Source organism: Rattus norvegicus, chromosome 2, assembly GCF_021556685.1.
Source record: "Rattus norvegicus strain SHRSP/BbbUtx chromosome 2, alternate assembly SHRSP_T2T, whole genome shotgun sequence".
NCBI lineage: Eukaryota > Metazoa > Chordata > Mammalia > Rodentia > Muridae > Rattus > Rattus norvegicus.
In genome coordinates this window covers 47522497-47548355 of record NC_141535.1, presented here as the reverse complement: position 1 = coordinate 47548355, position 25859 = coordinate 47522497, and the positions used below count along the sequence as shown (strand labels likewise).

The 25859-nt window shown below is 44.4% G+C and overlaps 1 protein-coding gene and 1 long non-coding RNA gene across 10 annotated transcripts in view; one reads left to right on the top strand and one right to left on the bottom strand.

The window, feature by feature from the left end:
* Positions 1–2058: 2058 nt before the first annotated feature.
* LOC147996076 (uncharacterized) lies at positions 2059–13733 on the top strand. Its single transcript, XR_015674008.1, has 2 exons — positions 2059–2456; positions 9292–13733. It is a non-coding gene; the product is annotated as an uncharacterized LOC147996076 (long non-coding RNA).
* Positions 13734–14165: 432 nt separating this feature from the next.
* The window catches only part of Arl15 (ARF like GTPase 15), a 382647-nt gene continuing 370953 nt past the window's right edge, over positions 14166–25859 (bottom strand). For all 9 annotated transcript variants that reach the window (NM_001399590.1, XM_087634380.1, XM_087634395.1 and 6 more), the window contains 1 exon segment: positions 14166–16928. In NM_001399590.1, the coding sequence (NP_001386519.1) occupies positions 16776–16928 (153 nt within the window). In that variant the 3' untranslated portion in view covers positions 14166–16775.

Genomic DNA, 25859 nt, shown 5'->3' with positions numbered 1-25859 from the left:
CCCCAAACATCAGGAGACTGTGGATTCCAAACTTTGGGACCATGCTAACCAAATCAGAAAGCACGTGGCTGACAGTTTGATTTAACTGCTCCCAGAAAAGCACATTTTCTGTCTTTCCCTGATACCACTCGCTCTCTTCTGCCCTACTTCACAAAATCAGTTAAAGTCGTGGTGCTCAGACTTGCCTAGAGAGCTCATGATACAGATTCCTACCGCCCAAGGCTAAAGACCGCTCAGGTTCTATTTATGTCAGCCTTCAACAAGCCCCACTCTCAAAGCCCCATTAGAGGTCAGCTGGAGCGCCGCTGTCTCAGTGTTGTCCGTGTGAGGTTAAAACCAGTGTAACTTTGTTCTGTGCATGGAAAAGTAGAAGTGTGATTTCCAAGATACGTTCTACAATCAGTTTCCTATCCGCCTGCAGTTTCAAAGATCAGCTTAGAGGACAGGCTTCCACCTGGACATAGAGTGCAAGCAAGGTGTGAGCTAGGCGTGAAGCCCCCTGCTAGGAATCAAGAAGACTTCTGTACCCCTATGAGCTCTATTCTGGAGTTCTCCTGTACCTTCTATGATGTGGTGGCCATAGTCGGGGGTCAGAGAGGTGTGTTACCTGGAATCAGCATCCACAGGAGCGGTGAGGTATGAAAACCAGGCTAACCGAGGGGCTGGCATTACTGAAGTCTTCCATAGAGGGAGGGAGCCTTGGAGGTGGGAGGAGCAGGCCACACAGCAAAGTCACACCAGCACCATGATGCAGAGGACCGTCAGCGTGAGGTGTGCCCTGGAACAGCTCATGTTCTTCAGAGATGCGAGTGGTAACATTCAGGACACCTGCAATATGGCAGCCACCATGCTTAAGCTTGGTCTTGGAGGGTTTCATTCCATTCACATAAAGATCCCATGGTTATTTTACGTGAATTGTTAAGATTCTCATTTTACACACGAGGAAAGAGAGCCGGGAGCATTAAGAAGCAAGGAGGCTGCCTTTCAAGTCTCTCTTCCTGTGACTTTGGCCTTAGCAGTTCTGCCATTGTTCCCGGTGACAAATTCTCTTCTGCTACACCTGCCCTAGACAATGTTGGTTACAGCGTCTGCTCTAGTGCCAGTTATCACAAAACAAAATTAAGTTTCCCGTTTGGCATGTTAAATTAGGGAAGAATAAAAAACAATTCCATAGCAAAAGGACACACAGAACATGAAAGAATAAATAAAAGAGGCTGGGGGTGGGGGTGGCGTGAAAGGCAGAAGGAAGTTTAAGGGTTGGGGTGCAGAGCGAAGGAGAAATTCAAAATGCAGTGTTTGAAAATGTCATAATGATGCCCAGCGCATTGTATGCTGACTTAAAAATAAAGAGATATTTAAAAGGAAATAGCCCGAGCTCACAACAACTAAGTAGTCACCACCAGGAACTGTGACCTGGTGTGTCCTGGGAGGGCAACTGGAAATTCTTAAAGACCTCCAGGTATTCATAACAAGTTGGTCTTGTGCTTCTGATTAGACTCTGTAATTTCATTTATATGCATTCTATGGAAAAATAAAGGAATGTGCACAGCACGAACATTTAAACCAGAGATCCCGAAATCTAGTGGTGAGGGGATACTTAGGGACGTTAATAGCAAGAGGCAAGCAGCCACTAGAGATCATCTTTAGGAAAAACTCAACGTGGGACATCTCAAAATATATTAGAAAACAACAGCACATGCTGAAACAATTCGCATTCTAAGAGGCAAATATCGTTAAGGTGTATAAAGGGGAAGCCAGCCTTGAATCTCAGTACTAGGGTGGGAAGGGCCAGAGGGCCAGCATCAAGGTCAGCCTGGTTACCTAGGGACTGTGTCCTTAACCCAGAAGAAGTATATAGAAACGTAAGTGGAACGGAAGTGAGATGTGTTCTGTGACTCAAACACTGCCTTTTCAAGTTCCCCCCAGGAACATTTAACTGTTTTCTGTAGTGAGCATGTGTCACCTTTATGGTCATTGGTGAAAAATGACTTCAGTGCAGTCCCAGACCTATGGACGAGAATGTGTGAGACGTGGAGACACTTTTTTTTTTCTTTTTTTGGGAGCTGGGGACCGTGGAGACACTTTTTTAAGTCCAAGTTTTAGCCAATCAAAACTTGCATGCACACATTCACACAAACACACACACACACACACACACACACACACACACACACACACACCCCACAGGGTGTAGACTTTTGTATTTATAGATTTAAAACTACAGAACGCAGAAACCACTTTTCTACGACATGGGAGTGCTAGAGCCAATGAGTGCTTAAGACATTTAAACAGTGCGTATCAGATTACATCTTAAAAATTGGTTTTACCTTTACTCAATGTCTTGCACATACCATACGTCCAATAAATGTTCGTTAATGAATACATCAGCAGGTGACAGGTGTAAGACAGCCTTCCGGAGGTCACCGGAGGGAATAGCGTTTACTGATCTAGAAAGAGTTCAGGACCGGCCCAGGAGCGGCAGGACCCCGCCGGACCCTGAAGGAAACAGACCGGATAAACAGTTCTCTGCACCCAAATCCCGTGGGAGGGAGAGCTAAACCTTCAGAGAGGCAGACAAGCCTGGGAAACCAGAAGAGACTGCTCCCTGCACACACATCTCGGACGCCAAAGGAAAAAGCCAAAGACCATCTGGAACCCTGGTGCACTGAAGCTCCCGGAAGGGGCGGCACAGGTCTTCCTGGTTGCTGCCGCTGCAGAGAGCCCGTGGGCAGCACCCCACAAGCGAACCTGAGCCTCGGGACCACAGGTAAGACCAAATTTTCTGCTGCAAGAAAGCTGCCTGGTGAGCTTGGGACACACGGAAGCAGAATTTCTCTAGGACCCAGCACGTTCTGTGTTTACCGGAAGTCCCACACCCGCGGATCCCGGCCCGCAGCAGCTCTCTGCTCCCAGACCCGGTGAGAGAGAAACCCAACCGCCTGGTCAGGTGGGCACTCCTGAGGCTGCAGAGCGGAAGAGACCACCAACACTGCTCACCCCTGCCCACATCCCTGGCCCAAGAGGAAACTGTATAAGGCCTCTGGGCTCCCGTGGGGGAGGGCCCAGGAGCGGCAGGACCCCGCCGGACCCTGAAGGAAACAGACCGGATAAACAGTTCTCTGCACCCAAATCCCGTGGGAGGGAGAGCTAAACCTTCAGAGAGGCGGACAAGCCTGGGAAACCAGAAGAGACTGCTCCCTGCACACACATCTCGGACGCCAGAGGAAAAAGCCAAAGACCATCTGGAACCCTGGTGCACTGAAGCTCCCGGAAGGGGCGGCACAGGTCTTCCTGGTTGCTGCCGCTGCAGAGAGCCCCTGGGCAGCACCCCACGAGCAAACCTGAGCCTCGGGACCACAGGTAAGACCAAATTTTCTGCTGCAAGAAAGCTGCCTGGTGAACTCAAGACACAGGCCCACAGGAACAGCTGAAGACCTGTAGAGAGGAAAAACCACACGCCCGAAAGCAGAACACTCTGTCCCCATAACTGACTGAAAGAGAGGAAAACAGGTCTACAGCACTCCTGACACACAGGCTTATAGGACAGTCTAGCCACTGTCAGAAACAGCAGAACAAAGTAACACTAGAGATAATCTGATGGCGAGAGGCAAGCGCAGGAACCCAAGCAACAGAAACCAAGACTACATGCCATCATCGGAGCCCAATTCTCCCACCAAAACAAACATGGAATATCCAAACACACCAGAAAAGCAAGATCTAGTTTCAAAATCATATTTGATCATGATGCTGGAGGACTTCAAGAAAGACATGAACACACTTAGGGAAGCACAGGAAAACATTAATAAACAAGTAAAAGCCTACAGAGAGGAATCGCAAAAATCCCTGAAAGAATTCCAGGAAAACACAATCAAACAGTTGAAGGAATTAAAAATGGAAATAGAAGCAATCAAGAAAGAACACATGGAAACAACCCTGGATATAGAAAACCAAAAGAAGAGACAAGGAGCTGTAGATACAAGCTTCACCAACAGAATACAAGAGATGGAAGAGAGAATCTCAGGAGCAGAAGATTCCATAGAAATCATTGACTCAACTGTCAAAGATAATGTAAAGCGGAAAAAGCTACTGGTCCAAAACATACAGGAAATCCAGGACTCAATGAGAAGATCAAACCTAAGGATAATAGGTATAGAAGAGAGTGAAGACTCCCAGCTCAAAGGACCAGTAAATATCTTCAACAAAATCATAGAAGAAAACTTCCCTAACCTAAAAAAAGAGATACCCATAGACATACAAGAAGCCTACAGAACTCCAAATAGATTGGACCAGAAAAGAAACACCTCCCGTCACATAATTGTCAAAACACCAAACGCACAAAATAAAGAAAGAATATTAAAAGCAGTAAGGGAAAAAGGTCAAGTAACATATAAAGGGAGACCTATCAGAATCACACCAGACTTCTCGCCAGAAACTATGAAGGCCAGAAGATCCTGGACTGATGTCATACAGACCCTAAGAGAACACAAATGCCAGCCCAGGTTACTGTATCCTGCAAAACTCTCAATTAACATAGATGGAGAAACCAAGATATTCCATGACAAAACCAAATTTACACAATATCTTTCTACAAATCCAGCACTACAAAGGATAATAAATGGTAAAGCCCAACATAAGGAGGCAAGCTATACCCTAGAAGAAGCAAGAAACTAATCGTCTTGGCAACAAAACAAAGAGAATGAAAGCACACAAACATAACCTCACATCCAAATATGAATATAACGGGAAGCAATAATCACTATTCCTTAATATCTCTCAACATCAATGGCCTCAACTCCCCAATAAAAAGACATAGATTAACAAACTGGATACGCAACGAGGACCCTGCATTCTGCTGCCTACAGGAAACACACCTCAGAGACAAAGACAGACACTACCTCAGAGTGAAAGGCTGGAAAACAACTTTCCAAGCAAATGGTCAGAAGAAGCAAGCTGGAGTAGCCATTCTAATATCAAATAAAATCAATTTCCAACTAAAAGTCATCAAAAAAGATAAGGAAGGACACTTCATATTCATCAAAGGAAAAATCAACCAAGATGAACTCTCAATCCTAAATATCTATGCCCCAAATACAAGGGCACCTACATACGTAAAAGAAACCTTACTAAAGCTCAAAACACACATTGCACCTCACACAATAATAGTGGGAGATTTCAACACCCCACTCTCATCAATGGACAGATCATGGAAACAGAAATTAAACAGTGATGTAGACAGACTAAGAGAAGTCATGAGCCAAATGGACTTAACGGATATTTATAGAACATTCTATCCTAAAGCAAAAGGATATACCTTCTTCTCAGCTCCTCATGGTACTTTCTCCAAAATTGACCATATAATTGGTCAAAAAACGGGCCTCAACAGGTACAGAAAGATAGAAATAATCCCATGCGTGCTATCGGACCACCACGGCCTAAAACTGGTCTTCAATAACAGTAAGGGAAGAATGCCCACATATACGTGGAAATTGAACAATGCTCTACTCAATGATAACCTGGTCAAGGAAGAAATAAAGAAAGAAATTAAAAACTTTTTAGAATTTAATGAAAATGAAGATACAACATACTCAAACTTATGGGACACAATGAAAGCTGTGCTAAGAGGAAAACTCATAGCGCTGAGTGCCTGCAGAAAGAAACAGGAAAGAGCATATGTCAGCAGCTTGACAGCACACCTAAAAGCTCTAGAACAAAAAGAAGCAAATACACCCAGGAGGAGTAGAAGGCAGGAAATAATCAAACTCAGAGCTGAAATCAACCAAGTAGAAACAAAAAGGACCATAGAAAGAATCAACAGAACCAAAAGTTGGTTCTTTGAGAAAATCAACAAGATAGATAAACCCTTAGCCAGACTAACGAGAGGACACAGAGAGTGTGTCCAAATTAACAAAATCAGAAATGAAAAGGGAGACATAACTACAGATTCGGAGGAAATTCAAAAAATCATCAGATCTTACTATAAAAACCTATATTCAACAAAATTTGAAAATCTTCAGGAAATGGACAATTTCCTAGACAGATACCAGGTATCGAAGTTAAATCAGGAACAGATAAACCAGTTAAACAACCCCATAACTCCTAAGGAAATAGAAGCAGTCATTAAAGGTCTCCCAACCAAAAAGAGCCCAGGTCCAGACGGGTTTAGTGCAGAATTCTATCAAACCTTCATAGAAGACCTCATACCAATATTATCCAAACTATTCCACAAAATTGAAACAGATGGAGCCCTACCGAATTCCTTCTACGAAGCCACAATTACTCTTATACCTAAACCACACAAAGACACAACAAAGAAAGAGAACTTCAGACCAATTTCCCTTATGAATATCGACGCAAAAATACTCAACAAAATTCTGGCAAACCGAATTCAAGAGCACATCAAAACAATCATCCATCATGATCAAGTAGGCTTCATCCCAGGCATGCAGGGATGGTTTAATATACGGAAAACCATCAACGTGATCCATTATATAAACAAACTGAAAGAACAGAACCACATGATCATTTCATTAGATGCTGAGAAAGCATTTGACAAAATTCAACACCCCTTCATGATAAAAGTCCTGGAAAGAATAGGAATTCAAGGCCCATACCTAAACATAGTAAAAGCCATATACAGCAAACCAGTTGCTAACATTAAACTAAATGCAGAGAAACTTGAAGCAATCCCACTAAAATCAGGGACTAGACAAGGCTGCCCACTCTCTCCCTACTTATTCAATATAGTTCTTGAAGTTCTAGCCAGAGCAATCAGACAACAAAAGGAGATCAAAGGGATACAGATCGGAAAAGAAGAAGTCAAAATATCACTATTTGCAGATGACATGATAGTATATTTAAGTGATCCCAAAAGTTCCACCAGAGAACTACTAAAGCTGATAAACAACTTCAGCAAAGTGGCTGGGTATAAAATTAACTCAAATAAATCAGTTGCCTTCCTCTATACAAAAGAGAAACAAGCCGAGAAAGAAATTAGGGAAACGACACCCTTCATAATAGACCCAAATAATATAAAGTACCTCGGTGTGACTTTAACCAAGCAAGTAAAAGATCTGTACAATAAGAACTTCAAGACACTGAGGAAAGAAATTGAAGAAGACCTCAGAAGATGGAAAGATCTCCCATGCTCATGGATTGGCAGGATTAATATAGTAAAAATGGCCACTTTACCAAAAGCAATCTACAGATTCAATGCAATCCCCATCAAAATACCAATCCAATTCTTCAAAGAGTTAGACAGAACAATTTGCAAATTCATCTGGAATAACAAAAAACCCAGGATAGCTAAAGCTATCCTCAACAATAAAAGGACTTCAGGGGGAATCACTATCCCTGAACTCAAGCAGTATTACAGAGCAATAGTGATAAAAACTGCATGGTATTGGTACAGAGACAGACAGATAGACCAATGGAATAGAATTGAAGACCCAGAAATGAACCCACACACCTATGGTCACTTGATTTTTGACAAAGGAGCCAAAACCATCAAATGGAAAAAAGATAGCATTTTCAGCAAATGGTGCTGGTTCAACTGGAGGGCAACATGTAGAAGAATGCAGATCGATCCATGCTTATCACCCTGTACAAAGCTTAAGTCCAAGTGGATCAAGGACCTCCACATCAAACCAGACACACTCAAACTAATAGAAGAAAAACTAGGGAAGCATCTGGAACACATGGGCACTGGAAAAAATTTCCTGAACAAAACACCAATGGCTTATGCTCTAAGATCAAGAATCGACAAATGGGATCTCATAAAACTGCAAAGCTTCTGTAAGGCAAAGGACACTGTGGTTAGGACAAAACGGCAACCAACAGATTGGGAAAAGATCTTTACCAATCCTACAACAGATAGAGGCCTTATATCCAAAATATACAAAGAACTCAAGAAGTTAGACCGCAGGGAAACAAATAACCCTATTAAAAAATGGGGTTCAGAGCTAAACAAAGAATTCACAGCTGAGGAATGCCGAATGGCTGAGAAACACCTAAAGAAATGTTCAACATCTTTAGTCATAAGGGAAATGCAAATCAAAACAACCCTGAGATTTCACCTCACACCAGTGCGATTGGCTAAGATCAAAAACTCAGGTGACAGCAGATGCTGGCGAGGATGTGGAGAAAGAGGAACACTCCTCCATTGTTGGTGGGATTGCAGACTGGTAAAACCATTCTGGAAATCAGTCTGGAGGTTCCTCAGAAAATTGGACATTGAACTGCCTGAGGATCCAGCTATACCTCTCTTGGGCATATACCCAAAAGATGCCTCAACATATAAAAGAGACACGTGCTCCACTATGTTCATCGCAGCCTTATTTATAATAGCCAGAAAATGGAAAGAACCCAGATGCCCTTCAACAGAGGAATGGATACAGAAAATGTGGTACATCTACACAATGGAATATTACTCAGCTATCAAAAACAACGAGTTTATGAAATTCGTAGGCAAATGGTTGGAACTGGAAAATATCATCCTGAGTGAGCTAACCCAATCACAGAAAGACATACATGGTATGCACTCATTGATAAGTGGCTATTAGCCCAAATGCTTGAATTACCCTAGATCCCTAGAACAAACGAAACTCAAGACGGATGATCAAAATGTGAATGCTTCACTCCTTCTTTAAATGAGGAAAAAGAATACCCTTGGCAGGGAAGGGAGAGGCAAAGATTAAAACAGAGACTGAATGAACACCCATTCAGAGCCTGCCCCACATGTGGCCCATACATATACAGCCACCCAATTAGACAAGATGGATGAAGCAAAGAAGTGCAGACCGACAGGAGCCGGATGTAGATCGCTCCTGAGAGACACAGCCAGAATACAGCAAATATAGAGGCGAATGCCAGCAGCAAACCACTGAACTGAGAATAGGTCCCCTATTGAAGGAATCAGAGAAAGAACTGGAAGAGCTTGAAGGGACTCGAGACCCCAAAAGTACAACAATGCCAAGCAACCAGAGCTTCCAGGGACTAAGCCACTACCTAAAGACTATACATGGACTGACCCTGGACTCTGACCCCATAGGTAGCAATGAATATCCTAGTAAGAGCACCAGTGGAAGGGGAAGCCCTGGGTCCTGCTAAGACTGAACCCCCAGTGAACTAGTCTATGGGGGGAGGGCGGCAATGGGGGGAGGGTTGGGAGGGGAACACCCATAAGGAAGGGGAGGGGGGAGGGGGATGTTTGCCCGGAAACCGGGAAAGGGAATAACACTCGAAATGTATATAAGAAATACTCAAGTTAATAAAAAAAAAAAAAAAAAAAAAAAGAGTTCAGGACCAAAGAAGGATGGCTTTCCGAGTGCAGTGTGGTAGCCAATGCGATTGATTCTGAAACCTCATCTTCTGCAGAGCTTGGGAAGACAAAGGGACAGTTGCTTCAAACATTCATTGCAGGAAATGGCACCCTTCACTGAGAGCTCCCTTAGTACCTCAGTGCTTTCTCAGACTGAGTACTTTATATCGGCCTTGATATTGAACTCCTGTGATAACCCTAGGATGTAGATATATCACTTTTCTATGGATTAGAAAACCGAAAGGCAGTCATTTAAATGATTCGTCCCATGTCACGTGGCTAGTAAGGAGTGAAGCCAAAGTCTGAGCCAGTCATGGCTGACCCAAACGGGGACCAGTCAGCATGCTACAATGCCCTTCTTGGATACAGGACACACGTTCTCGGTGATGATTAACTAACATGCCAGATGACTTAACTCTTATTTTTCTTTGTCCTGTCTTTAATTTTATTTGATCGGGGTGAGATGCAGTACTATCTGGCAATAGATTTTGTTTGTACTTGACCACTCACAGTGGTCATGGCCCTTTGGCTGCCCTTTTCTTCATGAGGCATCTTTTCAAGCTCGATGCTAACTCTTCCACTAGATTGAGCTTCTCTTCTGCTTCATAGCACTTCTGAATATAGTCAGGCAATATGCTTGCTTTTGCATTGCAGGCATTTCCCGTGGTATATCTTGTCTTAACACCTACCTTCCCCAAACTTCTTGGGGTGGGGTGAGTGTATACAGAGCCCTATCACCATCATTTGGCTGGCGTTAGATAAGACTCAGTGTTTTACCTGTCTACTCTCCTTAATAGATCATTCTGAATAAATCTTGCCCATCATCTTAATTCATCCATAAATATCTTGTCATGCACCGCCGACTTAACAAAATTTCCTCTATAATATGCAGTCGCAATTTCATTATCACATGTAAAATATCCTAGTTAATCAGGTTGTTTAGTGCACACAATACCCAGGTATAAGAGTTTTCTCCAAGCGGCTCATATTTTTACATGTTTGTGATTGTAAGCAGAATTTAAATAAGCCACAGTCTGCCACTCTCTGACAGGACTCTTTAGACCTTTAATGTATGGGCGTCTATTGCTTTTTTTTCCTTCTTGCCATTGATTTGTCTGTCAGATTTCCAATAGTCTGGAGTTTGGTTATTTCACGTGTCATTGGACAAGTGTTCTGCTCTGTCCCGTGCAATATTATTAGTTACATTCAGTTGATCAGGCTTGTGTCTTCTGACAATGCTCTCTGGGTGGGAGTAGAGGCCACCCGGGGCACACTGTCTGCTTGCCCACTTCCTTCTTTTGATATTAGTATACTGAGAATCACCACCCAAGTCTCTCATTCTACCAGGGGCTAAGCTCCAACTGATCCATATATTTAATAAATCCATTTCCATATATAGATTCTTTTGTTTACCTAAAATTTTGAGTGATTTGTATACAAGAAAGTGACTGGAAATAGAGATGGTTTTATTTCTATTCAGTTTGTGCGATTCAGACCACACACACACACACACACACACACACACACACACACACACACACACAGCATCTACACATATATGTGATAGACATTAGGAACATGTCCCACACAATATTTGCTTGTGTTAGGTACATGCTTGTAACAATCAGCCAGCTGAAGAGGCAGTCCTAGTTTTATGGGGTTTTGTTTGGAAAGATGCTGAAAGAGTCACACCCTTTCTATGACTGTCTGTGTTTAAGTTTCTGCTCTTACTAGTGATCCCACAAGATATTAAGTGGCATTAAAAATAATCCTAAATCAGGAGAACCGAAGACCAGGAGTTAGGAACAAGAACAAATATTTTAATGTAGAAAATGCCCCACTTAGTGCCTAGGCTCACAGAAATAATCCAACTTACTCAATGTTGCAGGAATTAAGATTCTACAAAACTGAAAACTAAGTCAGTCATTTAGTGTTGTGTTCCTGGCATCTGACGCAATGTCTGACACATAGTAGGGCGAATGAACATGATTAAAGTCCAAAATCCTAATCACGAAATAAAAACCCTGAAAAGGAGAATAGAAAGCTAGGCCCAGACAAGCTGTCCTTTCAAAAATCCCCCTGAAGCTGTGTCCGTGTCTAGAAAGCCGTAAAACAACCGGAGAACCACCAGAGCCGGGCCTGACTTGCTCCAGAGTACAGAGAATGACAGCCAGGCTCACTGTTTGCATTCCTGTCTCTGCCTTTTGGTGAGCAGTCTCCGTTCCAAGCCGATTTCGTTTCTTAATTTACTCAGGTATTTATGTCTAATGATTTAACACGTGCCACCAACCTGGCCTGCGGGTTGCCCCCGACATGCGCTTTTCAGACAGACCTTTCCGCATCGCCTGCAGACCAAGCAGACACCACTCAATCCAGCAGGAGCCTCTCAGGTGGGAACCGAGGTCTCATTTGTCACCCCAGAAACAGCCTTCTTCCCAGACTCTGTTTGAAACCAGTTCCCCCACCCCCACATCTTCTGTAAACTTGTCCAGACACGGGGAGCATCAGTAGGCCAGGTCCTGCAGCCCTTCCACTGCTTGCAGACCAATCATTTACAGGCATTTGGTGTATCGGCTGACATCTGTTTGATGCTGGAGCTCCAGCTTGGGTCTCAATGAATCACTTGTCAGAGGGGCTGCTGCATGTGAAGCTAGATTTCACACCTTCGGGAAGGCTGGCTGGGATCTAAGTGGTCTTAGGTTTGTTCTTTTCAAACAACCCCCAGTGTCCACAAGGAGGCAGGGAAATAAGGGGAGGGGGCGGTGTGCGGAGAACCTGATGCTTATTCAAGGCTTATTTTATGCTGTCCCTAGAGGGCTTTTTTTTCCCCTTTGGGGAACACGCAGCTCAGTCATCTCCAGGGCTAGAATGCTATTATCCGAAGAGCCTCATGGGAATATTCGTGTAGAATATTTGGAAAGCACTGGGCAGAGTCAGAGATTTTTGAAAAGGGAACATGGAAATTCTCCATTTTTTTGGAGTGTCTACATCAGATAATCATCCCTCCCCACATGGTACCATTCAGGGGCCGCATCCATATTGGTTATGATGACCTAGAATGGCAGGAGATGGAGGAGGGGTCAGAATTGAAACCGGACTGGGTTATAAACTTGGGTGAGACCAAGAAGGCCTTCAGTCAAAAAGGTCCTTTCCTTCTTCACAGTTACTCGAGACCTCACCAAGCACATACGCCAAGCTAACAAGGTATATACGGCAAGCGAAATTGCTTGGAAAACTGCAAGGCCAGCAGGGGTGTCTTGTAAAGTGATTGATTACTCATAGTAGCCCATGGAGGTGCCTAAGAAAGGAAAAGAGGGAAGTCCGAGAACACTGTGGAACACTGGCCTTGTGAAACTAGGGTTCCCTGAAGAGCTCGCCACTCACAGAAACAGAGACGGAGGGTATAAAAATGGGGTTGAAGCCCTGTGAGCTTTTCTTCGCTGTTTACGGGAAAGCCTCGTGCCAGACTGGGATATGCCGGAGAGATTCTTCTTCGTGATTTTTGTATGCTTTGGTTTCACAGTCCCATGAGGAAGAGGCTGTCACAGAGAACCTCCCATGGTGGGACGTTAAGAATCCCCAGGTCTCATGAAGCTGTGTGTGTGTTTTGGGGAAGGGAGGGTGTTTCACAGAAGGGAAGGTTTTTGATTCAAAGAGAGTTAAGGGCAGGGGAAATGGATCTGCCATCTGAGGCTGAGTCCTACTGAGACTCCGCATGCTTCTGCCATAGTGGGAGGGTGGGGACGGGCAGTGCCAAAACCTGGGCTCATCTGTCACTTCAGGCATCTGAGTTGGAAACATTTAGTCCAGAGATGCAAATCATTTAATCACACTGACTCAATGCTGACCAAAAGTTGTGTGCTCCTGGGAGTCAGGAATTCCCCTACAAGATGTGGTAATAAGTTTCACAGCCTAACTGACTTCAGCTCCTCCCCACCCAGGCTGCAGAACTAGGAAGACAGGGAACCAGTGTTACAAACTGTCTGCATAACAAAGGCTTCTCCTTCCTCCAGACACTGAAATGAGGATTCCCAAGGGAGTATACTCCTCCCAGCCGGCCCCACCTCCCCACACATGCCCTCTCCTGTGTGCTTGCTACAGTAGCTCAGGTTAACGATATTGCCTTCCAACACTGGATCAAGGCACATGAAAGAGCACCCATTCTATCCACACTTGCTTGGGAAGGTCGGAGGTGAAAGGGTGGCTGGCAAACTCAGAAAGGAGTATTTCAAACTCTCTGGTGCTGAAGTGGTACGTGTCAGGATAACGTTATGCTTGGACGAAAGAAACATGAGCGAGAGTTTGAATCTTTCCTCTCTTATCATCTAACTCCCCCCCCCCTTTTTATTTCTCATCTTTGATCCATCTATTTTTTAATTTTTACTTTCCCATTTCCGTCCTTAAAGACAGACATATAAATGTATAGTGTAACGTCCTAAGTTAGCGTAACATCCTAAGGCCATTTAGACCACCGATTTCCACAGGGCGTCAAAACCATTGGAAGAACTAGCTCACTGCAGTCAACTTGCAGAAAGTGGCTTTCAGGACAGATGTAAGATGATGGTCCTTTGATTGAAGGATGATACATCCCCTCCCATTTCCAAGCTCCTTGTTCCTTTGAAGGAATAGCCTATAGGAGAGTAAACTGGTGTTCGAGTAGAACCAACTGGAAAAGACACTTGGCTTCCTTTGCTCCTAAGGTTCTCACAAGAGCTTCGGAAGACTCACGTATTAATCATTTGTTTTGATTCAAGAGCAGCAGAGCTCATTTTGAAGACAACACGAAGTAAACAGAAATCGGTGGCTTTCAAAGGCTAAGGCTGCAAGAGAGTCAGTCTGGAAACGCCTGTTCTACTAAGCATTTATTTTCATTGCGAGACAGTGGAAATCATAGAAACCGTGAACAGGGCAAGGTCTTGTTACCTAGCAAATGCCCACAGGAACCTGCCAACTTTTAAGTCTAGATAGAGTTAAATCTCAATAAAAAGACAGAGCAACGTGGCAGTTATCCAGCAACCAATACTGTAAACGATGGTCGATACAAAGTCTTCTATAAATTAATTGCCAGTATAAAAAGGGGCAACTGCTTTAGCTAAGAAGGTACAAAAAATGGGTCACTTCCATAAATATAACAAGATGCTCACCGAGGAACTACACAACGGATTGTTTTCCTACATCTCTGAATATGCAGACTAAGACACCTGTGGCACCTTACACAAAAGTAAGAACAAGACACAAGTCCCCTCCACTTCCCTCTCCCCTCCCCCCACCTGGGTTTCCCAAGCACAGCAAATTCTAGGGTTACAGAGTCCAGGATGCCAAGAGGAAGCAGTAAGACAGCGCGCTGCGACCTGCTAGACAAAGACAGAGCCTTATGACAGTTGTTAAGCATTAGGCGTCAGACAGAAACTTGTCAAAAACAGCTGCTGTTGGGTACTGATTGATAATGTTTTCATTCTGACGGCTGTGTCGCCTCAGACAGTCTCGGGGCTGTGGAGAAAGGAGCCCATCGCTGGCGCACATGAACACACACAGACAACGGGAAGTCATTTAACAGATGGCGAGGAGATCTCAGCCACAGGATCTTCAAAAGACAACACTCTACATTTAATGAACTTGCAGGGAGAGCGAAGCCTGGAAAAAAAATCATTTATTTATTTATTTTCGCGGAAGATGAGCACGAGAGGACAAAATGAAAACAGGAACTGTGTAACTGGTCCTGGGAATTGTGCTGCTGCCCGTGGATCACCACACGGTTTTAAAAATATTCAAGGATACTTTAGACAAAATGCATCGTTGTGGGTCCTTCTCTGGTCTGTGCCGTGTGTGTGTGTGTGTGTGTGTGTGTGTGTGTGTGTGTGTGTGTGTGTGTGTGTGTATTTAAAAAGGCTTAAAGAAGTGTGGGGTCTTTTTTTTATTAAAATCCATTTACAAGATGAAATCACAAATACTGCATTTGAGCGCTGTGGGGAGTCTGAGACTATCCTCTCGAGAGTCACAAGGTTTCCTGCCACCCTGTGACAAATATGGCATTAAGTCTGTGGCATCTGGGTATCAGTCTACACTACCTAAAAATGACAGACGTGGTTTTTTTTTGTTTTGTTTTGTTTTGTTTTGTTTTTATTGCTTGGGCATAGGGATCAGTTTTCTATCATTTGACCTCTTAGTATTTTAATGAGCGGTCAAGTGTCTACAAGGTATGACAAAGAGTATTTCATCTATGAATCTGAATCTCCATAGATTAGTCCTGATTTAGAAAAGGTCAAAGGTGCTAAATTGCACTAAAACTGTACATTTTATTCTAGGCAAATTTTATCATTTAAATTAAGTGGAAAAAAAAATCAGTTTCAAAGACTGAGTAGCCCAGCATACTCTAAGGGCACATTGACACCCCTGAAAATAGAGGTTTATAATAAAAATACTGACAGACCTCTAACTACAAAATGGGGGCCTGAGCAGACTCCCCTCGGTGGCATTAGCATTTGCTGAATAAATAACGGGGCTCGTCTTTGAGCTCCATCCAATCCATGCCAGCTTAAGTCCTAACTTAGAGTTAGGACTTAAGTCCTAACTAACCATGAGTTAGGACTTTGGCTCTTAATGTTTATTATTTGAAAAGCCAATTTCCGGATTTCATTCAAACATTTCTGATTTTTAGGAAAAGCAAATGGTTATGTTGTAGCTTGGTTTTATGCAGACTAATGACTCCGTTAAGAAATATTTGAGAAGCTGATCGAATTCAAATCAGTGATGCTTGTTCTTGCCTAAATTGGCTCCCACTCCCTCAGTGAGGATGCCCTTAAGGGAGGGGACGAGGCTGCTGCAGGGTCAAGCAATCCTTGTGCACCTACTTTCTAGATTGTTCAGAGCCAGCCTTACCAGAAGATGATTGGGTGAAGTTTTGGGTGGCCATTTTTTTCCCCACTCAGCCTACAAAGTCAATATCCCACACACACCACACACACAAGAAAATAATATGAAAACCAGACGAGATAAAATAAAATGTAAAAAACTTGAACCCCTAAGAGATCATGGAAATGTCAATGGCGTATATACTGGGTGGAGTCTCAGTCAGAATCCTCCAATCCCAAGTCCAGGAAAGCGAGTGAGCCTTTCTGAGGTCTTCAGAAGGGGTTTCATTTCCATGAGCCATGAGTTCCGTCCACTTTAGCACAAAGCAGAGAAGAGATCCTTAGACCAACAGAAGGGAGAGACATGTGGTGAAGATAATTAGTGGTAAACAGAGAATCAATTCTCCCTCAGTAGTGTGTACTTGACATTAATGCCGAAGATAACCCATGACTGCCGAAGAGTCAGTCAGTTAACAGAGAGATGACGGTCTGAAACAGCCAGAGGAAAATGGATACTGCAGCCGTGTCAGTCTTGACGCCAACGTGGAATCAGGACGGGGAAGGAACGTGATGGGTTCAAGGCTTTCCCGGAACTTCTGGGTCAGGTCTCACATCCTCATGGCCTCGTGGTCCTTTTCTTCTAACAAGTTTATGAGCTGGGAGAAGCTGTCCTTCAGTGCGTCCACATCATCCAGAGAGCAGGGCTGCAGAATCCAGCGTTTTCCACGTGCCAGTGGTTCAAGTTCAAAATACTTTTTGATCTGAATAGGAAAAGAGAGATATGTTAATAATTATATCAGGACCTTTCTCCTATTGAGATCCTAAGTGATGAAGGGGGTGGTGGTTGTGTAGTAAGTGGAATTTATATAAACAGGCATTTCTAAGACTTTCAGTCCATAGCTGGCTTAAACAGGGCTATGTGTTGTAACCTGGGAGTGTTTTCTTTAGGTGCAGGTGACCTGTTTGCAAGCCACTGTTCCAAACTTTACGCTCAACCACATGGGAGTTCTTATGACGTCTGAGAAAGAATTGCAGGTACCACGGTGCAGGCAGAAACACAAGAGAACACCACAAAGATTCCATTATTCTAACCACTGCTAGCAATGGAATGCTTGCTGTCTCTCCCTGAAAAGGTATGGATCCTATAAACCTCTTAAGACAGTTGTCTGGAGCGCGAAGCATATAAAAACCAACCGCTACCACCACCACCACCACCACCACCACCACCACCACCACCACCACCACCACCACCACCACCACCACCATAACCACAAAACAAAACAAAACCCCAAACCCTCAATGTCAGTGACCTTATTTTCTCATTCCATTAAATTTCTAGTGGACATTTCTAAAGGCTAGGAAAGTATCTTTTGGAAGAAAGAACAGGAGCTAAAGGTGTTGGTGTTCAGGGGTACACAGAGAAGTTTAGATAAACTAGCGGATTTACACACGTGCACAGAGTCTCTGAGGTCTGCTCCCACCTCTCCAGTCCTGGATTTGCTGGGTGTGAGAGATTCAATCCCCGACTGAATCAGCTTTACACTACCAGGGTTCACAGAAGTACTGCTGCTCTGCTCTGAAGGGATGGGGTAAGGTAAAGAGTTCTTTCAGCTCCTCACTCATACACACACAGTAGGCCGGAGTAAAACTTTGTACTTATCACTAAGCAAGCTTTCCAGAAAACCTCTTGCCACTCCCAAATGTTTCCTTCCACCATCATAAAGGCCAGACGACTGTTATCAGCAGAACCACCTGTCCAAACCAGCTCTCTCAGGCAAGGAGATGAATCCGAGACTACAGAGAGCTTTGTTCACGGTGTTTGTCTTTTGTTTGTGTTTGCTTTTTGAAAGAGGGTTTCACTATCCCTGACTAGCCCGGAGCTCTTCAAGTTGGTAGCCAATTCTCCTGCCTCTGACCTCAAAGGACTGGGATTACAGGTGTGTAGCACCATGACTGACTAAGAATTACCAAATGTTGTATTAAATATGAAAATAATGCTAAAAATTTATAGTTCAAGAGTATTTCTAAAAGTCCTCTCATAAAGGCTGATCACAGTGGCTGGCACACACCGCTACCACCAGCTCTTGGGAGGCAGAGGCGGGCTGATCTCTGTGAGTTGAGTTTCTAGCCAGGCGGGGTAACATAGTGAGACACCATCTCAGAAACCCACACACATAAAAGTCCTCTGATACACACTGCGCATGAACAACAATGCATTTTTGGTGTTTTAAAGAAGCCTATGGGAATCGAAGGGCCTCTTAATTTGAAGTCTGAAGAGTAATGCTGATTCATTTTATTCATAGATCAGAAAACGATGGCTCAGAGGCTGGGCCAGAGCAATTTTTCATTCAAATTACTAACCTTTAAATGAACAATTCATTAAAAAGGGATATTTACTGATTCATACAAACTTGGGGGTTGGGGAGATGGCTAAGCAGATCACGTGCTGACATGTGAGGACCAGCATATGCTTGGTGGGAGTGGTAGCCCATAATTCCACCACCCTCAGAAGACCAACAAAGGGGTCCCTAGAGTAAGCTTGCGAGCTGGGCTGGCTGAATCCAAGTTCTGGGTTCAACTCCAAGATCTGCCTCAATGAATAAGAGAGACAGTGGCTGAGAAAGACACCAGGGTCAGGCTTGGACCCTTTACACACACACACACACACACACACACACACACACACACACACACAAACAAACATGCATATACATATAATTATACATACACACACACGTAGACATGCATATACATATAATTATACACACACACACACACACACACACACACACACACGGATATGTGTCAAAGTTCAAAACAAAACCCAACACCCAAAACACCAAACCAAATCAAACAAGAGCCCTCCCACCTCAACTCCATCCTCACTGGTTTTCCTTCTGGATATTGAAAATGGTTTCCTTCCAAGAGAACCTTAAGGGGCTTTGTGTATTAACTACTAATGTGTATTGACTACTAATTAACCTGGCCACAGCGGGAAGAGCTGACATGGGGAGCCCTTGGTTAGCAGGCAGATGGAGAGCTACGGAAGGGTAGGGGACACAGTAAGGCCACAGCTAGGGGGAGAGGGCTTTCCCAAAGGGTGTACATCTAAGCTGTTTGTCTTGCTTCTTCCACCAGATTTCTATCAGCAACCCCAGGGATCGGGACTGCCATGTTCATAAAGCAATCTGGTGTTTGATCAGTGATGCTTTCCACCAGAAGATGATCAACAGGAAACATTCAAATCCTGGTACATGAAGTAAGCTGGGCCACTGACACTTTATAGACTTAATTCAAAAGGTCAGCCTTTTAAATAATGGTAATTGGGGAGGGACATTGGGGGCACACATCTTTAATCCCCAGGGTTCACAGGCAGGTGGAACTCCGAGTTCGAGGCCAGCCTGGACTACAGAGTCTAGGTCTAGGTCCTGGTCTAGGACAACTAGGTCTACACAGAAAAACCGTACCAGGAAAGCCATGATGACGATGAGGAGGAAGAAAAGGAGGAAGAAGAAGAGGAGGAGGAAGAAGAAGAGGAGGAGGAAGAAGAGGAGGAAGAAGAGGAGGAGGAGGAAGAGGAGGAAGAGGAGGAGATGATTGGAAAGATCCCTGATCATGAGAAATTCAGCAATACAAAGCTCTAAGTAGGCAAACATATCTCATTAGCAGATTTCTGCTGAGGGGCTGGTTCATTTAAAAACTGCACAGAATCAAGCTGGGTGGCGTGATGGTGCACACCTTTAATGCCAGCACCCGGAAGTCTGGAGCAGATATAGAGAGCTGAGTTGAGGCCAGACTGTTCTCACAGTGACTTTCAGCCAGTCAGAAGACGCAGCGAAACCCTGGGTCAAGAAGGAAAGGCAAACAAAACAAAACAACCCCAGAACCAAACCAAGCCAAGCCAGACAGACTATCTTCAGGCAGAATTCTATTTCATGTGCCAGCAAGGTGGAGTTTAACGATGGCCGAGTAACTAGTCGCATTTCACATTATGGACAGACATAAAACCTAGTGAGCTCTAGCTGCCTTCTCACAGGGCGCACTTGGAAGAGAACAGGGATGGCTGAAGGTAGGTCTCACTGAGTCCTAAACAGGAAGAAATGGAAGCTATGAAGAGAGAAGGTGGTCACCAGACAGAGGCGCCCAGTGGCGTTAAGCTGACAAGTGTTGTGGAGTAACTTGAGACTTTCGGCCCTGTAACCTAAGTGGGCACCTAATGGTGCCACGGTCGCCCGGCTGGCATTCGAGGGATCCCATACACTTTATAAGTCTTAGAACAAGGTTCAGATCCCTAGATCCGCGCACCTCGAGCGGGTTTCTCTGCTGCCCGAACACAGCTTTCGCCATCAAGGTTTCCAGATCTTAACACAATGTCTACTCTAACCCTGAATGCTCTCAGAATAAATTCGGTTTTGTTTTCTTATCTTAACCCCATTTTGGGGGTGATTACACTATTACAATAAAACTTACTGTCATGTTGGCTTATTATCGGCGTGTTTTTATTTCTACATTGATGATCAATTTAAGGAACAGCGTTAAAGTTTGACCAACATGGATGATCGATTTAAATCTGAGTTTCCTCTACAATGTGACGAAGTGCTCCCCGGTAGGAGGGCTGTTGTTCAAGATTGTTTTCTTACTAAGAGACACGTTCTAAATATGAACCGAAGTCTTTGGAAACGCTTCCCTGCTGTGTCCATGTCACGGTCAGCTGGACGAGCTAGGAGGAGGAGGAGGAGGAGGAGGTGGCATTTGGAGGAGCAACATCAGAACACAGCTGCCTGGCAACCTGTGGTCATTTAGCTATTTCGGGGATCGCCACAGAGTGGGCCTTCGTCGGTAGCCATGTGTCCACCCTAGAGATAGAAAAACAAAGCCACCCAAAGAAGCCAACCTATTTTTGCTCTGCCACCAGAGCCCGTCCTCTCTCAGGCTCGGTGGGTGACCTGCATGGCCAAATCCCATCATTCACACGGTGAATCCACCACACAGTCTTTTTATAACAGAAGGCACGATGGTTCCATTGCTGCGAACGGTGGTAGCAGCTGTCAAGCTCTCGAGATGTCATACGTCACTCCTTCCCCAGGGTGGGGCATGGCCATTACCTTTCTTTCAGTAGTGAAGCCCTAAGACTGTCCCTTCCCCGGGTCACGAATTCGATGGCGATGATGCTCTCTGGGTTATTTGCCCTCACTTCCCTTTAACATATTTCACTTTCAATTTCTGTGACTAAGTTTTTAGAAGGCATATGCGGTTCCCTGACGCTAACCATTGGCCTTTCCTTCTTTGACACCTGCAGACTTCCTTTTTCTTACAAACTTTCTGCTTCCTGCTTTTGTTACTAAGGTGTGTACGGAGTATGTGCCCACCGGCGACCTAGTTTTCTCTTGTGTACTTTGGTAGGCCAAGGTGGGGATGCTAGAGCAGGGCTTAACTTTGTGTTTTATGTGAAATCCATTTAGGTTCTGAACTTGGCTATTTATAAACAGAGCTCTGACCCACATGAATGCGTGGTTAGACATTAAAGACCGAGTCGGGGAGTAACATCGTATCATGTGGGACTGACCATGACATCCATCGAGCTATGTCATCTCTCATTCTGGAGAATTAAACACCACAAGCACCTGTTGGTAATTGCGAAAGCTAGAGATGTTATATCCCACCCTGGTGCCTAAACATCCCCTGGGTGGACCTTGTCTGTTGAGAACTGCCTACCCAGCCCCTGTGGTGCCTTTCATACCTGCCTGGGGCCATTGATAGAAGCTGAGAATTTCCCTCTTCTGTACTTTCCCAGATCTAGGAGAACCACACATGCTTCCTTAATGTGGCTTTTCTTAAGTCTGAGGGTGGCTATACAACTTGTAGTGGAAGGTCTCAAGCACTCCGGTGAACTTTGGTAATTTAGATTGCACAGGCTGGTTTCCTAGAAGACGTCCTTCGCACACCTACCATCCCTTGTGCAAGGCTGAAGAGGCTGTGCAAAGGCCGTGGAGGTGCACTATAAGCCAGCCATGGCAGTGTGCTGTCGGCGTGACTGAGGAGGTAGAATGGAGGTCTGTAAAACCGCAAGACAGAATCCCAAGCGATGCGGCAACAGCCTGGCAGGATTTCTGTCTCCAGCCCTTCTGGACTCATGGGATCACAGGCCTTTCAATGATACCTCAGGCCTGGGCTTTTCGATGATGATAAGTGGCCTTAGTAGCTTATAGCTTCCAAAGGGCTTCTCACTCATCCCTGCTCTGTGACTATATTTCAACCAGAAGCAAGAAAAAGCAGCTGACTCAAATAGAAGGCGATGGGGTTATTTAGATCAGCTCTTAGGTTGTGGGAAAGGATTTGATAAGCATTCTATTAGGGGCTGCTAAAGAGACTTCAGAAGTCTCTTTCCATCTCTGGAAAAGGGATCAGCTCCTGGAGACCAACATGACAGGTCAGCTGTTAATACTGTTGACAGAATGAAAACCTTAGAACCAGAAGGCCCGGAGAATGAACTACAGCCTGTGCCTGGTGTGGTAGTGTCACCTTGAATCCTATCGTTCAGGGGGTGGAGGTGGGTGGATCTCTGTGAGTTCAAGGCCAGCTTAGTCTACACAGAGAGTCCTAGGCTCACTTATGGACGACACAGAGAGGCCTTGTCTCAAAAAAACAAACACACAGCCAAAGACTGCAGTTGTGGGACTCTGTATCTAGAAGGCTAGCTGGGAAAGCAACCGAGTCAGCGATCTTGATGGAACTGTATTGTTTTCCTATAGGATTAACACACGAACTGGCTGCCATAGGTGGTTTCTTTTGCTGCTTGTCTGTTTTGTTCTAATCTGGTAACGGGAGGCAAACTCTGGGTCTTGCATATGCTAGGAAAGTCCTTCAACCCCGAGCTGCACTTGTACCCCTTAATAGTAGTTTCTGAGATAGTCAGGGATATATGGCCTTGATCTCTTTGCTCTAATTTCTAAGTCATTGAGAGGACCTGCATTGACTTCAAGTTTGCCCGGCTTTTCCCATGACTGCTAAGGAAGGAATAGAAGTTTGCTCATCTGTACCCTGGCCCCTGGCTTTTATCTCCTCAGTAGATGAACCCGTTGTGACGACAGGGAAAACCTTTTTGAGTGGTACTTGTAAATTTCCTCCTGAGTCATATGCTGGGGGGCTGTTGGTACCAGGACTAGCGAGAGCTGACCCTGTGTCTTCTCTTTGCAGCTCTGGGGATGGCGGGCTATGACGTCATGAAATCATCAATGCTTTGCAGCATTCTTAGACCCCTCCCCCATCCCTAAATCTTCAGATGCAACTCAACTAGTCTTTTTCTTTTCCTTTCTAGAGTCAGCTGCCAATCTGCTACCCACTGAAAAAAACAACAACACATCTCAAAAAGGTCTGTGTGCTCGCAAAGGGACTTCTCCAGCTTTGATATCTCCATTACAGGAGCTCCTGCGCAGGCTTAAATTGGTGACCTTCGCCAGCATCAGTGAGAACTGTGCCCGTGCAGTGGCTCCAGGATAGGTCAGGAGATAGTGGCGGGATATCATTTAGATTCTTCAGAGTACATTGTTGGCAGCTTGTTCAAAGAAAAGGTGGGTCCAGAGAGCTGCACAGCTCTCCTCTTTTTACTGTACTGCTTGGAGGATCTTGAAATCCTTAGCAAGGCACTAAATATGTCATTAGAAGCATAAATAAATAATGCCATCGAAATCGATATGCAACATTCCCAATGATATTGCCCAGAATGGACACTAACTTCTTACTGAGTACTGATAAGGAGCAGAAAGTGAGGACTGATGTGTCCTCAACTCAGTGTTACTATGGGAGTGCACCCCGAGAGTGGACGCTTGCTTTCAAGAGGACGATGTGCGATGTGCTCACGGTGCAGCTTCTTAAGGAAGCTCACGTTCAGTGCAGCTGCCTGACCTTGGAATGAGCACAAGCCAGACGAATGACTTAAGGTTATTACCTGTGAGTAAGCCTTGCCTTTATTATTAGTCTCCTTCCCAAGCCAGTAACCTCTCTGTTGTGTACAGGATGTTGTTATACGGCAGAACAATAATTATACAGAAACCCAGGGAACTTAGCATGTCCCAGAATGGCCAAAGACAATGATCTCATTTCTTTGTTGGTGGAAGTCAGAGCTGATTGGCATGTGCTTCATCTGCTAATCTAGAAGGACAGCACAAACTACTTCTATTTTCTAATGTGTTCGAGGGACTTGTTTTTATTAAAACAACAACAAACAAACAAACAAACAAACAAACAAACCAAAACCCTGCTTATTAGATCACCATGCAAGAGACAAAGGTAGGTAGGTTGCTTCTGGTCTCCACGGACTGAGGGAAGAGATTCAGTGTTCTGGTAGTCGAAGTTCCTCCCCTATCCCTGTAGTATCTGACCTCTGTGACCTCCAGGGATTCCAGCCCGCAGGCCTTTGCTATCTTAGAGATGGAGGTTCTTCTACCCCAGATGGAAGGGGTTAGCTTATAGGTATCTACCCACACATACACCCACAAGACCCTTTTTGAGGCAGGGTTTTACTTGGTAGCTCTGGCTGGAGTAGAACTCCTCATATAGACCAGGCTGGTCTCAAACTATAGAGATCCATCTGCTTCTGTCTGCCCAGTCCTGAGAGTAGAAATGTGTACCACCATGCCTTCCCCTAGTCCATCATCTTTTAAAACATGGCTGAAGTCCTATTATCTCAAAAGGAGACTTTAGAGGTATAGGAGGAAAAAAAACCCACTTACAAATGGGAGTGTTAATGGTGGTGGTGGTGGGGAACCCACAGAAGCCTTTGTGGATCATCAGTACCACACCCAGGCACCATGAATTCCTTATAAATAAAGTTTTACTGGAAGAGGGCATGCTCACTCACTTAAATATTATCTATGGCCGCTTTCATGCTACAACTGCAAATTTGGGTAATTGCCACAGAGACAGACAGCATGTCACACAGCCTGGAATGTTCACCATCCAAGCCCTGGCTGAGAAATCCTGCTTTGTGTTCTTTGCAACAGGTAAGCACAGGAGCTCATGGTCTGTACAAGGGTCTGGGATGGTTTGATCTTATCCTGTCAGACCACTTCTTCCTCACTTGCACTCACACGTCACTGGGATGGAGAACTCGCTGTTCCCAAAGTGGCCGAGGCTCCAGTTACGATGTTGGATGTGGGAATTGGAGTGGAGCTGGCTGCTGGGCTGTCTTTAAGCAAGGCCATATTGTAATTCTTCTTTATGTTCAGCCTGGCTGGTCTTCATGTACAGACCATGGTTCCAAAAGGCCACAGGGGCTATCCAGGGTACAGGGAACGTTTCTGCTAAGTGCCTTATTAAGACACCCCAACAGGCATACAATCTTGTCATCTGTCACCTTGGTGTCCTTTAAGGATGGCTCTTAGTACACAGAAATACTAGCTACCTCTTCTTGCTGTTTTAGAAGAAATATATAATTTACTAAATGTATACTGACCTTAGCCTAGGTTTTTTTTTTTAACATTTGGTGGTCAATTTAAAATTTTAGTATTAATTCATAAGCCTTTTAAATTCAGGGTAGCTGTAAGACTCTAGGTTCACTTATAAAGAAGTATTGTAACATTTTATCAATTCAATACATTAAATGATGTCCTTTAAAAACATCTAGAATGTGTAGCAATCGAAATTATCCTTAAGGAGTTGAGACCTTTAAAGTTTTCTTTTTTCTGTCAAAT